Source organism: Anarrhichthys ocellatus, unplaced genomic scaffold (genome assembly GCF_004355925.1).
Source record: "Anarrhichthys ocellatus isolate YVR2014 unplaced genomic scaffold, GSC_Weel_1.0 scaffold51, whole genome shotgun sequence".
NCBI classification, from domain to species: domain Eukaryota; kingdom Metazoa; phylum Chordata; class Actinopteri; order Perciformes; family Anarhichadidae; genus Anarrhichthys; species Anarrhichthys ocellatus.
This window is the reverse complement of record NW_022280081.1, coordinates 2,786,599-2,800,899: the sequence shown is the minus strand read 5'-3', so window position 1 is coordinate 2,800,899 and position 14,301 is coordinate 2,786,599. Positions and strand designations below refer to the sequence as shown.

The 14,301-nt window shown below is 41.6% G+C and overlaps 1 protein-coding gene across 1 annotated transcript in view; it reads left to right on the top strand.

The window, feature by feature from the left end:
* The window catches only part of LOC116395887 (polycystic kidney disease protein 1-like 2), a 73,062-nt gene that overhangs the window by 21,531 nt on the left and 37,230 nt on the right, over positions 1 to 14,301 (top strand). Inside the window, exons 18-29 of the mRNA XM_031870091.1 lie at positions 2,652 to 2,830; positions 3,174 to 3,320; positions 3,799 to 3,998; positions 4,361 to 4,587; positions 4,847 to 5,021; positions 5,424 to 5,658; positions 7,579 to 7,819; positions 8,036 to 8,123; positions 8,205 to 8,333; positions 8,891 to 9,076; positions 13,323 to 13,653; positions 13,880 to 14,013. Of these exons, the coding sequence (XP_031725951.1) occupies positions 2,652 to 2,830; positions 3,174 to 3,320; positions 3,799 to 3,998; positions 4,361 to 4,587; positions 4,847 to 5,021; positions 5,424 to 5,658; positions 7,579 to 7,819; positions 8,036 to 8,123; positions 8,205 to 8,333; positions 8,891 to 9,076; positions 13,323 to 13,653; positions 13,880 to 14,013 (2,272 nt within the window). The remainder of the gene's footprint in view (positions 1 to 2,651; positions 2,831 to 3,173; positions 3,321 to 3,798; positions 3,999 to 4,360; positions 4,588 to 4,846; positions 5,022 to 5,423; positions 5,659 to 7,578; positions 7,820 to 8,035; positions 8,124 to 8,204; positions 8,334 to 8,890; positions 9,077 to 13,322; positions 13,654 to 13,879; positions 14,014 to 14,301) is intronic.

Sequence of the window (14,301 nt, the reverse complement as noted above, 5' to 3'; positions counted from 1 at the left end):
ACCACATGATGGCGCCACAGCTATTATTCGTATCAAAGGCTGTGACTATGTACGTAATCATATTAAACCGTTCGGTACGAGGTTAACAAACCGAACAATATGTTTGAAAAAAGCTAGTGCATTTGGAGAATACAAAAGCTTAAATTGAGGGTAATATAATGTTTTCTGCCCTCATGTAGGACAGTGGTTCTCAACTGGTTTGGCTGTGGGACCCACCATCGTCCCTTAAAGACAAGCTGCAACCCATTCATTTATTTAGGAGAACATCATATGGTTTACTTTCACAACATACATATTACATGTACTGCTCTGCTATCTCTTTCCTCATCTCAGCCCCCTGTGTCACGGTGTGTGTACATCTCACTCGAGCCAGGAAACTTGTCAGAATGCCCATATTTGATTGGCTGAACTGCATCACGTGATGTGATTCACAACGCATTGGTCGGTGTTTTTCCTGCACCGCTGAACAAGTGCCGTAAATGCTGGAATAACTTCGCTGCATAAAAAATAACCTCCATGATAAAAGCACAAGTTTTTTTAGTTTTTTTTGTCAGTCAAAGGTCTGCGACCCACTGAAAGCGGGTCTGCGACCCATCAGTTGAGAATCATAGATGTAGGAGACAATGTGTGTGACCTCTGAACCGGAAGAAAAGAAACGCACAACAAAAAACAGCTGGGGCTCAGCAAGTGTTCTGGGAGGCTACGCTAACTAGGTTAACGGGAAAGCAACACGCATTCTGCTACACACTCAAGGGCACGGGCCACTCAGATATTAGATGTAAAAAAACAAACGCAGTTGACTTACCATGCTCCATGCTCCTTTCTTCGTTGACAAAGAGTTTCATCCCAGTTAAATCCCAACTCACAAATCCGTTTCTCCTCCTCCTTTTAACAGCCATTGACTGTTAAAAAAACAAAGCTAGGTAAAAATAATAATAATCTACACCAGAGGTAGCCAACACGGTGCCCGCGGGCACCCTGTCGCCTGCAGGGACCACGTGAGTCGCCCACAAGGCATGTTCTAAAAAATAGCACTAGTCACCATGGAGCTCCGTCTAAAATTGTAGTTGCTGTTCTTTTTTAATCAAAAAACGCTTGCATTAGTGTAGATTTTAAAATGACAATATTTCTTGTCATAAGAGAGTTGGGTACCCGGAGGCACACGGCGGACAGCCAGGACGAGGCCGCCGCACTAGGTTTTCAGGTTCCGAATGGCGGGCGCTTCCCGTTGGAGCCAGACGCGTGCCGCGAGCGCACCCCGTCGTCAGGTCCGTAAATCCTTGGAACAGGCCTCGGGGCAACAACTCAGGGGTGGCGGGGGTAGAGTCGAGGCAACGCAATCCAACCGAAAAGGCCCAGACTAGAGGTTTGAACGCGGGCGCCCGAAGACGCTCGCGCGCCTCGGAGGGTTGGATCCCCCGTTCGGCTATAGACGAGACTTTTTACTAGTTTCTTCGTGGAGAAAAAGGTACCATTGGAAAAGCTGGTGTCGGTGATAACAGACGGGGCTCCCACGATGATGGGCCGGCATGCAGGCTTCATTGCGCAATGCAAAGGTGACCCAGACTTCGCAAAATTTCTACATTACCACTGGATCATTCATCAGCAGGCGCTATGTGCAAAAGTAACCGGCTTTGATCATGTGATGATACAAAAATATCAGAGATATACGGTACCTCTGACTTTCAAATGTTGAAACAGATTAACAGAAATAAAGTTGCATGTTTAAATATATATGCGTAGCTATACCATCATTGTTGTGGAAATCATTATTAATAATTATTGTGAGGAATAATTAACTGACGTGATCAAACAGTCTCTTCACATATATTATTATTATTAAAAGGTGATCTGTGCAACTTTGTTATTTAGGAAGTTTGTATCAAATAAGTATCCCTTCGTACTACTCGACACCCTTGAAGTAGCTCTCAGTTTAAAAAAGGTTGGTGACCCCTGATCTACACCAAGCAAAATGCAAAAAATCTCATAATTTCTTCCATATCTTTCAATTTGAACTCTCACTACTGCGACTAAGCCTTTACTGTTAAGTTGTGGTTCACGATAGTCACGTGCTCGCCCACTGACCAATCACAGCACACGCTGCACCTCAATGCAGAGCTGCACATGGAAATTGAGCTTCATGTAATGATGACGTAGCTGTAGGCCAGCTAGCAGGCTATGACACGTCAAAGAATACGCCCAACATGTCAAACTAAAGATCTGATTGGTTGAACACTTGACAATCAACAATATCTTCCCCATTCACTTAAACTGCAAAGGGATTCACTTGTGAGTCTGCAGGCCTCGGGCCTCTCTTCTTACCTAGAGACACAGGGGTGAAAACTGATTGGATAAAAGCTCTACTTAAAACAAGCTGTGCTGGATGCAGAGCAACTGAGGGAGATAGTAGCTGTGCAATGAGAAAATAAGATAATGGGAAAAATATTTTTATAAATTACAATACATATAGTGTATTTAAGAAAAAATATTAAATTATAAAATAGCTATAACGTTGTGATTCTGTTTAGGCCAGCAGAGAAGGCCTTGCAGGCCCTGACGGCCCACCACTGCCGTACATACATGTCGGCAAATTGGTTATATATCTTTTTGGAATTGTCAGTTTTGAAATACAGAGTACTAAACTGTTTCAGGTGACGATCACTCTGCTGGGTGCAGAGGGAAACAGTGAACCGCATCACCTGGCTGATGCAAAGAAATGTGTGTTTGAGAGAGGTGCGGTGGATGTCTTCCTGCTAACTACACCCTTATCCCTGGGAGACCTGCAGGGCATCAGACTGTGGCACAACAACTCAGGAAGCCATCCTGCTTGGTAAGCAATTACAGAAATGTAACCCCAAATAACCATCATCAAAATGTATGTATCTTTTATCTCATTACAGGCTATTAAACATGAGCCATGGCTTTTCCTCTAGTGTAGTCAATATGATCTAGAACACTGTGAACACACAATACAATAAATACAATATGGCTTGTTTTACTATTACCCTGATGTTGCAGATGATTACTTGCTCTTCTTTTCAGTTGTAATTTTCTCATATTTCTGTTCAGCAAACAATGTTGTCATTTCATAGTACTATCTCAAGGCTACCTTATATGTAATTTAAAAGTTGTAACAGCCCTTCCATTTTCACAATTTTTCTTTTTTTTCTCAGGTATGTTGGCAATGTCATGGTTCATGATATACAGACAGAGCAGAAATGGCATTTTTTATGCAACTCCTGGCTGGCCATAGACATAGGTGATTGTTCCCTCGATAAAGTTGTACCTGTTTCAACAGAGATGGATTTGAAGAGGTTCAGGTAAGTTAAAATAGGGAGCAAAATTGTACTCACAAACACACCATTGAAGTCTGAATGTGATACCCAAACAGAGATAATAATAATGATGAGATGATCAAATAGAGACAAGTAAAGTACGGCAATATTTTTAAAAAGCAACCGTAACCCGGTTTGTCCAGGAATTTAAATTCTTTTTTTCTTACAGTTTTGCTAAGTACAAAATAAACCGTAAATGAGCCATTGAAGGCTCATTTGTAGTATACTTGTTCACATCAGTGAACAGCTACACTCACTGAGCTAAGTAGGCCACAGTACAGTATGTTTTGTATTTATTATTTGGTTGCAGAATGATGAATAATTAATTTGAATTAAACAAAAGTAAACTGCGTGGGCAGCGAAGAAATGACTGAAAAGAGATTAAAATCCTAATTCCTCACTAATTGGTTGCTCATGAAGGTTTGACTTTCTTTTGTTCCCCCTCTTTGCTTTTGTTTTTCAGTAACTTGTTCTTTATGAAGACTACAAAGGATTTCAATGACGGACACCTCTGGTACTCTGTGATCAATCGACCTCCGAACAGCAACTTCACTTGTGTTCAGAGAGTTTCCTGCTGTTTTACACTGCTGCTCTGCACCATGCTGACCAGCATGATGTTTTATGGCATCCCAACAGATCCCTCGGAGCAGACCATGGACCTCGGTACAACACATATCCATAACGAGGAAATTTATTTAAAAAAATAAAAATACTTTTTAGAATTTTTAATTCTTATATTTATTAAAGCAATTTGACTAAATTAAAACAATACTAACTCATTTAATTCAATGAAACACTTAATTCAAATTTAACATTTTGTAAAAGACAAATTTTTGTTCGGATGATGAAGTGATAATACATATAACACTTTCAAAGTTTCATTCAAAAACTTCAAAAGAAACTTTAAATGTTAAAGTAATTGGCATTGGGAACAGCCCTGATTTTAAGACAAAATACATATTCATGAATTTGTGGATGACAAAAACAGTGTCTTATCTCTGTCTCTCGCTATGTGTTTTTTTCAGGTCATTTTGAGTTTAGCTGGCAACAGTTCATGATCGGAGTTCAGAGTTCCCTCATCATGTTTCCCATAAATATCCTTATTGTTAGCATCTTCAGAAACACTCGTCCTCGGGAGACGTCTTGTTGCAAGCGAAAAACCAAAAACCCAGATGCCCTCGAGCAGAATTCGTTCTCACAGACTACCACCACCAACACAAATGTCAATGTCACTTTAGACACAGTCATCGAGGTAGGTGCTTAATGTTTTTCATGCGGTGGGTAGCTATTTAAAGTGTTTGCCTTGAATATTTAAGCACACAAATTATATATAAATATTTTATGACAACCCTTGTGCATGTTCCAAAAAAGTGATGGAACATAAATAATTTAAAATTCTTATATTTGCATATGTACTGTATGTAATCATACATATATAAAAAAGAAAAACCTTGGCATTTGAAAATTTTCTTTCTCAGGATATCTCAAGAATTGCCCATTCTCTGTCAAAGACTGTTAAAAGCAACATACCGAGCATAGAGTCTGAGTTTGGGCCTGGACAACAAGTTGATATCAATGCTGTTCTCTCCATGGTGGAGGACTTCATCAAACCGAATAACAAAACCCCTGACGCTGCCCAGCCCAAAACGCAGAGCTTTGGCAACCTTGTTCAGCCTCAGCTACCAGGTGTGTACCTGCTGTGGATGGTAGATACTGTGACATTGTATAGACTTTATTTGGTATAGTGCACTTCATTAAGATACAATGTCGAGAGAAAAAAGGAGAGAGGTTGAAGGGAAGTAACAAAAGGAACCAAAGTTTATGGTGAGTTCAGAAACTTCGGTCATAAGTTTAGCTCATCACAAACACACAGGCACACTCCCATACATACGGTTGGGGCATCTGTTGCTAGTTAGCATAGAGCTAACATGCAGTTAGCTAGTAACCTCTTAGTAACCTCTAACCTCTACGTTGACTGAGTATATAATTTATTAAAAAAACGTTTATACATGCAACATGCCTACAGTTTTTATAACTGACGCCAATAAAAAGTTATACACAGTTTAACAAAATTCTGCACATTTTCAGAGGGCAGTCCTGGGTCAACAGTGGAGGGGATTCAAAAGAAGAGCAACAAAACCCAATATCTGTACCGGCAGCTGTGTCACATTGACAAAGAGCTTAGTCTGCTGGGACCCTCCGGCTTCCCCAACCCACACAGCTACAGCCAGGCTCTGCAACAGGTCCAGGGCATCAAGGGCTTACTTGAAAATCAGCTCTTCACAGTCAGCTGTGTCAACCCAGATGAACTCACTGAGAAGAAGTACAGAAGAGACTAATAAAAAAAAACACACGGGTGGATTTGCATGTGTTATGCCGTGTTCACACCAAATGTGCATCGTATTCGCGTCATTCGCCCCGGGCACTATTTGTGTTCATTTGCGTGAATCGCGCTGGAGAGTGGGCGTGGCTTATCGCCCTGAAAGCCGTTCAACTGTCCGCCATCAACCATGGAAAAAATAACCTCAATTTCTGCTTAGTACGTGTTGTGGAAGTCACAGATTGTACATAGATATATATACGCCGTCATGTCTGGGTTCATAACATAGTTCAGAGGAGCTCCGTGGATTTTATCGAGGTGTATTCACTGTGTCTAGCAAAGCCACACGTCGCTGTTTAATACAGCTGTATGAACACAAAATAAACTGATTTGGCTGTGATTTAACGGCAATAAACCGACAAAAAGGGACTCCGAAATAACTACGTAATGATGCCGATTTGTACTTGTCTTCTCAATGGAGCTCGGATCGATCGGTGCTAGGCTATGCTAACGTTGTAGCAGCTCCACCAACACAGAATAACGTCATCTAGACATAAATACGGCAGCGTCTATTCATTGTTTGTACCATATGGTTTACACACACACATTTATACACATAGTTTGGTCCGGTCTTGATATGAGGTATCGTAGAGCTCTGGGTGAACACAGATGGCTACAGTATTTATTTCCTGATTCAACAACGGCAGGACGTCAGTGATGACAGGAGAAACATCTCAATGCTGATAGGCTATCGTGCCACAGCGTCACACCATTTTTTCGCCGAAGTTGAAATATTTCAACTCACGCGTTTGGGACTATTTGCCGTTTGACACGAATTTGCGTCAATCGCACTGCGCCATCGGAAATTCGCGTCACTCCAGTCTCATCACGTCTGTGCATAGACTTTGTATGTAATCTACTCACGCGAATAATTCGCGCCGCGTTTGGTGTGAACGCACCATTAGCCCGTTATCTACAAGTTGTATATTTATTTTTGAATTGCTCACCTTTTTGTTTATTTCATGTTCATCTTTTTTCTTATTCCATCATAGTTATTTGTTAAACAAACAAAAAAATGCAGTTGCTAATGATAACCACTTTGGAGAAAGTTGCTGCTGATAAGTATTGTATTTACAAATAATGAATAAAATGGTCCCTGCCCACAACTGTGACAAAATTTGAGATTAATAGAACATTTTCAAAACTCTTAAATTCTGGCTTGTACTACCTATTATTCATGTCACTGCAAATTGATTTTCTTTCTGTCAAAATGACAGGAATCCAATTGCAGATTGGGCAGTGAGTTTGGAAAATGACTGGCAGTAATTTTGAAAGGAAACGGTCAACATTTTGGGAAATGGGCTTATTCACTTTCTTGCCAAGAGTTTGATGAGAGTATCAATACCACTTCAAAGTCTTTAAGCTAGAGTTAGGAGATGGTTAGCTTAGCTTGGCAACGGGAAAAAAAACTTGCCTGGCTATGTCAAAAGTTTTAACAATTTGCCTACCAACACTATTAACCAAGACACCCTCCGTAAAACCACAACTTTATCTTTGTTTTTGCAACGATTACACAAAAAAGTGAAAGGTGGATTTTGTTATGCAAGCTATTTCTGCCCGTTTACAGTCTTTATGCTAAGCTAAGCTAACCAGCTACAGCTTCATACTGAGTATACAAACATGAGAGCGAGAGACTGATCTCAGTAGCATCAAGAAAGTGATTAGGCCTATTTTCCAAAATGTCGAAGTATTCATTAAGGAATACACATCTGTAGATAATGGGCTGAAACTTACAAAACCATAATGTGGTATGGTGTAATCATTTTAAGAAGTATTTTATTCTGTCAGTTACTCATGTAAAATGCAGTACTTGCACTTCAAAAGAAAGCTGTATTTGAGTGAATGGTATTCTTTCAATTGCAGGTTGAGCCCTGCAGACAGCACAGATGGCGATGGTAGTCAGAAGAAAAGGGTGTGCTGTCATGGAGGGCTACCCTGGTGGTTTCTGTTTGTGGGCTGGCTGCTAGTGATCGCAAGCAGTTTTGTATCGGGATATTACACGATGCTTTATGGGTTGAAATTCGGGAAGGAACGCTCTGTGAGCTGGTTGGTGTCCATGATTGTTTCCTTTTTTCAGAGTGTCCTCGTCATTCAGCCATTGAAGGTCAGAATAAGTTGGCTTTCTCTCTTCATACATCACTCGTAGCTCAGTATTTCCAATATAAGTAATTCTTTATGTTTTAGAAAACTTAATTTCATAATATTTTCATATATATTCATACAGAGATCATACTTTATGAGCACATGCCAGATATTCGAATTGGAAAAAAACTAAAACAAATTAGTCACCATTCACTGTGATTCATGCCTTTTACCACAGGTGCTATGTCTTGCAGTCTTCTTTGCACTTGTAATAAAGAAAGTTGATGAGGAAGATTTCCAAAATGTGGAGTTTGAAGGAAATCTAGGTAAAAAACACTCCCAAAATACACTTCATTGGTCTCAAATGTTGACTCATTCATTATCAGAACAAACAAATACCTCTACAGGTAAGGACAAACAAATGGTCAGACGGGATCGCAGTCTCTATGAGCCTCCTCCTGCTGCAGACATTGAGAAGATGAGAAGGAAACAGATTATGGAACAGAAAGCCTTTGCCCTCCTCAAAGATATCTTGAGTAAGTATAAAACACTGTTCTATGGCCATAAATCAAAGTATATGAATCATTTATTGTATTAATGCCATCCAAATAAATCTTTCACAGTCATTCATAGGCTATAGTATATGAAGCAAACATAGAATCCACACTGTATTTTAACTTTTCCTTCAGTGTGCAAATTCACACTTCACAAGAGCTAGCTCAAAGTTCAGTTCACACAGATTAAAATATTATTTAAAATAATGCTTAATGATGAATGAATTCCATTTAGCTGGGTCCAGTTCAAGGTCATCAAGCAAATTCTTCATATTTGGGGTCATGTATTCATTGTTCTTGAACCCCAAATACTAAACCAAATACAGTATTTTTATCTTCATTTTAAATTATAGACAATAATATACAACAAAATATTTACTTTGACTTAATTTGGAGTCATTGTCTTGAAAATAGTTTAACTCTTTCTAGTGCATGCTTAATATGCATTGTTCTGTAGCGGTGAATATCACAGCAAAAAAATAATCCTCAAAAGTTTCAACATCTGCTTTGATGAACTCTAATGCGCCCTTTTGTTGCAGCCTACATGGGGTTTATGTGGATGTTGCTGCTGGTGGCGTACGGCCAGAGAGATCCCAATGCTTTTTTCCTGAACCGTCACATCCAGGATAGCTTCAGCGGCAAGATCTCAGACAGCATGAGTCTTGGAGATGTGTTCACTTGGGCCAACACATCGCTATTAAGTAACCTTTTTGGAGTTTATCCAGGTAAGACTGTATCCCTCATGAAGAGGAAAAACCCTGTTGTGGCAATCTTAGTAACCAAATGACTCTGTGTCAGAGCTGCAAAGAAAGATGTGTGGTTTTAGCAGAGTTTTTCTGAATTATTATTACATTACATTACAGTCATTTAGCAGATGCTTTTATCCAAAGCGACTTACAATAAGTGTATTCAACATCAGTTTTTGAGAGAACTAGTCACCAGAAGTCATAAGTGCATCACCTTTCTTCAAACAAGCATCTAAGAGCATAAACCAGAGCCAACGTACAGTGCAGAAACAAACTAATGCAATAAGTGCCACAAACTAATATGAATACAATAAGTGCAATAAGCTAGTATGAATACAATAGATGCTAAGTAAGTGCTAAATGGAAGGCTAAGGGTAGGCCTTCTTGAAGAGGTGAGTTTTCAGCCTGCGCCAAAAGATGGGCAGCGACTCCGCTGTCCTGACGTCAGTGGGGAGTTCATTTCACCACTGAGTGGCTAGGACAGAAAACAGCCGCGACCGGGTCGATCGGCCGTAGGGACCTCTGAGCGACGGGGCAACCAATTGCCCCGAGGCAGCAGAGCGAAGAGGTTGGGCGGGGGTGTAAGGCTTGACCATGGCCTGGAGATAGGAAGGAGCTGTTCCTTTCACTGCCCTGTAGGCTAGCACCAGAGTCTTAAACTGGATGCGAGCTCTTACAGGTAGCCAGTGTAGAGAACGGAGAAGGGAAGTTGTGTGGGAGAACTTGGGGCGATTGAACACCAGGCGAGCTGCAGCTTTCTGGACAAGTTCCAAAGGTCTGGTGGCCGATGCCACCAGACCTTTGCGGCTGTCTCAGTCGAGTGACCCACTTTGAACCCGGACTGGTTGGGGTCCAAGAGGTTGTTTTGGTGGAGATAGGAAGACAGTTGAGTACAGACAGCACGTTCAAGTGTTTTGGAAAGAAAGGGTAGAAGAGAAACCAGTCTGAAGTTCTTGACATCAGAGGGGTCAAGTGATGGTTTTTTTCAGAAGGGGGTGACTCTGGCAGTCTTGAAAGCCGTGGGAAAGCATCCTAAAACAAGGAATTTGTTGATGAGGTGGGTGAGGAAAGGAAGGAGTTCAATCGCAATACACTGAAGAAGAGGGGAGGGGATCGGGTCAAGGGAGCACGTGGTAGGGCGATTAGATGTAACAAGGTCGAGGACCTTGTTAAGGGAGAGGGGAGCAAGATAGGGTAAGATGGGGCATGGAGAGGGTGAGGATGACACTGAGAGAGTGAGGGAGAGGATGGACATGGACCGGGGGGCTGAGAGAAGGAGGACCTGATATCGTTTACCTTCTTGTCAAAGAAGTTGGCGAAATCGTCAGGGAGAAGGGAGGAAGTAGGAGGAGGGGGTGGGGGTTGGAGGAGTGAAGAGAAAGTTTCGAAGAGTTTTTTAGGATTGGAAGCAGAGGTTAGGATTTTGGAGCGGAAGAACGCTGCTTTAGCAGTAGAAAGAGTGGTGGAAAAAGTGGAAAGAAGAGCTTGGAAGTTAAGAAGGTCCCCTGGGAGTTTGCCTTTTCTCCATTTTTGCTCAGCCTCTCTTAGGCTCCGTCTGTCAGTATGCACTGAGTCCGACAGCCATGGAGCAGGTGGATTTGGCCGTGCAGGCCTGGAGGTGAAGGGACAGAGGTTGTCCAGAGAAGCGGAAAGGGTGGAGAGAAGGTCAGTAGCAGTATCAGGGGATAGGAGAGAGAAGGATTCTGGGTCAGGGAGAGCAGAGGTAACAGAAGAGGAAAGATCAGCCGGGGAGAGTGATCAAAGATGACTACGGGTAGAAACCATGTGGGTAGGTGGAGGAAGTATGGGGGGAGAGGAGAGGGAAAGGGAGTAAGACATGAAATAGTGGTCAGAGAGCTGGAGGGGAGTGACAGAGAGGTTAGCAGTAGAACAGTGTCTAGTGAAGATAAGATCCAGCTGGTTGCCGGCCTTGTGGGTAGGAGGAGAAGAGGAGTGGTAAAGGTCGAAGCAGGAGAGGAAGGAAAGAAGAGGTTCTAATTTATCAGTCTGGATGTTAAAGTCGCTGAGCAGGATGAGTGCTGAGCCATCATCATGGAAGTGCGAGACTAATGTGTCGAGATCTTCCAAGAACTCACCAAGAGTGGGCGATACACAACAGCAATGGTGAGCTTGACCGGATAAGTGACAGTAACCGCATGAAATTCGAAAGAGGACGGGGAGAACTGAGGAACCGAGACAAGAGTGTATTTCCATTTTGGGGAGAGTAGCAGGCCAGTACCACCACCCCGCTTCGCAGTTCTAGGAGTGTGAGAGAAAGAGTACACTTCTGACAGAACTGCAGGTGTGGTGGTATTTTCTGGCGTGATCCAGGTCTCAGTTAGAGCAAGAAAGCTGAGGGAGAGCAAGGAAGTGTAGCCCAAGATAAACTCAGCTTTCGGCACTGCCGACTGGCAATTCCAGAGCACCCCTGCCACCACTCGCTCAACATGGGCTGAGACAGTAGGATAAATGAGGTTGTTGGGGTCTCGGCACCTGGGAGGGGCCCAACGTCTATCTGACCACCGAGCAGAGGAGCGGACCGAAATCGGATGCAAACACATGGTTTGACAAATAAAAACGTGGTAACTATACGTTCGAGAAGTCTTAGCTTAACGAAGTCGGGCTTGAAAAAGTCACCCTGTTGCCTTTGTTCGCCCTAGCCTTTGTTTGCCCCAGCCAAGAATAAAATGCTTATCAAATCCTGGGTGAGTCAGAAGTTCAGTTGTTGCTCCAGAAATGAATACAGTCTGAAGCAAAAGTAACAAATCATGCTAATTATATTATGTATTATTACAATTATGTATAATTATATTACAAAAGCAGTGATTCAACAATTTACACTGCCTTGTGTCAAAGCAGCTTTTTTTTTTTGTAATATACAGGATTGTAACTAGAGAGGATATGAAGAAAAAAAACAACAATGTCAAAGGTTGTTTCTGTTGCAGTACGATTTTATTGTCTCGTTTGTTTATGGTACGGTATGCATCTTTTCAGTAGTAAGTACTGTTTTAGGGTCAGGGCTATATTAGACAGTTGGATTGTGTAAAGTCCTTTGGTAGAGTAACTCCAGAGAGAGCATTTAACAATTTGAGCCCAGACATAATTAATTTGCATACAAAAAAACACTGTTACTTTTACACAATACCAAATGGACAGGAAGCCACCCAACTCAATGAGTTATTTTGACAGAGTGTTATCTTTTTGATTATTGTTGGGTTATGGTATATTTGTGAATGGTAAAAATCTACTCTGCAATTTTTAAACTTACACGTCATGATTTGTTACTGATTGTTAACAGTATGTGTATCATTTGCAGTTTTGAAAAGACTGCAAATTTGCTACAGCTAGAAGTCCTGCTGTACATACATTGCATCGGTTGCACTGTATTTCAACATAACAATGTTTAAATACCATGCAGACAGTGTATGGATCCAGCCTGATCCATAGCCCGTGATTCATTTTAGATTCAAACCAATTTTCTGCCAGATAGGTTGTTGTTTTCAGTGACGTCTGATCAATTGCCTGAATGATCCAATTTCCCACATGGCTGTTGTGTCTGTAGTGAGCTTGCTTGATAATTAGTGAAGTAGTATTTTTCTATTTTTACTAATAATAATTATGTGAGTTTTATGCTTAAACTGGAGCTTGTTAGAAAATAACCATATTTTAGTTTGGCTAAATAAGCCAACATTAATATAAAAAACACTGGATCAAAACGTTGGTCAATCCATTGGTACTGGGTAATGTTAGCCCAGAATTTCACAAGAGCTATAATGTCCCAAATTGACTCAGTGGTGTTTTTCTTTGTTCTGAACTGCAATCATCTACATTCAACTTTATCTCAAAGAAATGTGTGAAATGATCACAACCAGTCCACCATGACAAAGGATTGGCATAATTTCAGAGTTTGACGTGTCATTTTAAAACTTTTTGTGCATCACTACCTGGTAAAAAAATTAGCTGTTAACAGATGGTGGTCATTCCAAGTATTACTGTGAGATCAGGCTGTCCACAATACAATCACAAGTGACAAATAGTCTCCAGAGTTGTGAATATATTGCACACAAATGCAAACAGACCCTTGCTGAAAATCATTTTCCAGTTGAAACACCCCTTAAATGAACTTTGGCTCAGACCCGGCTAACTGGTCAAAATAGTTAAACGTACAGAGAGCCCACACAAAATGCCTGAGAAAAACACGAACTGATAAAATGCTTTTTTCCAGGATACATCACGGATGGAAACTCCAAGCTAGTGGGTAATGCCCGTCTTCGTCAATTGAGAGTGCAGAGGAACTCCTGTGAGATTGCAGGCCCTATGCTCCAGTTGGCACCAGACTGTAACGCTCCATTTTCCTGGGAGGTGGAGGACATGGGCTCCTATGACACTGGCTGGAATCACTCTGTGAGGGATAATATATCTACGAGCGCATCCAGCCCGTGGACCTACCAGACACAGTCTCAGCTCAGGGCTTATCCCATCTGGGGCAAAATGGTGCTCTACAGGGGAGGTGGCTATGTAGCGGAGCTCGGCCCGGATTCACAAAATGCCAGCAGGTATGCACATTAGCAAAATGGAATGCATCTTTCCTTTTTCATGTTGGACTGTGGGTTTAAAGTATCCTCAATGGACTAAGGTTAGGTGACCTATTTATCAATCAATATACATGTATTTACATTGAAAAGATAGAGATGTAAAAAGCTTGAGTAGAATACTATTATAAGAAAAGTGCAACACAGATGGAGGCCTTCAGTAAAAATATCTTGTCTACTTCTTCTGCAGCACCCTTGAGTACCTGTTCAGGAATACATGGCTGGACGTTTACACGAGGGCGGTCTTTGTAGAGTTCACCGTTTATAATGCTAATGTGAACCTCTTCTGTATTGTCACACTCTTGCTAGAGACCACAGTTGTGGGTAAGTTTGAGTGTTTCCTTTGCAATCACGGCAGATGTGGTGCAGATTTGTCAAAGTTGCAATGAGTAAGATCTGACCACGTGCTCCAAACGAACAGCGGCGGCATTTGACCCAGCGAATGCAAGATAACTGCTAAATGGAGGTATGTCTGTCTCCTGGGGTGGCGGGTAGGAGGAAACGAAAAGCTAGCTTGTTAGCATGCTCATTTGAGCAGATATCTCTGCAACACAATAAAGAACATAAGGTACATTAGTAACATTTGTAGCGTGAACGGATCCCGCCCCGGGT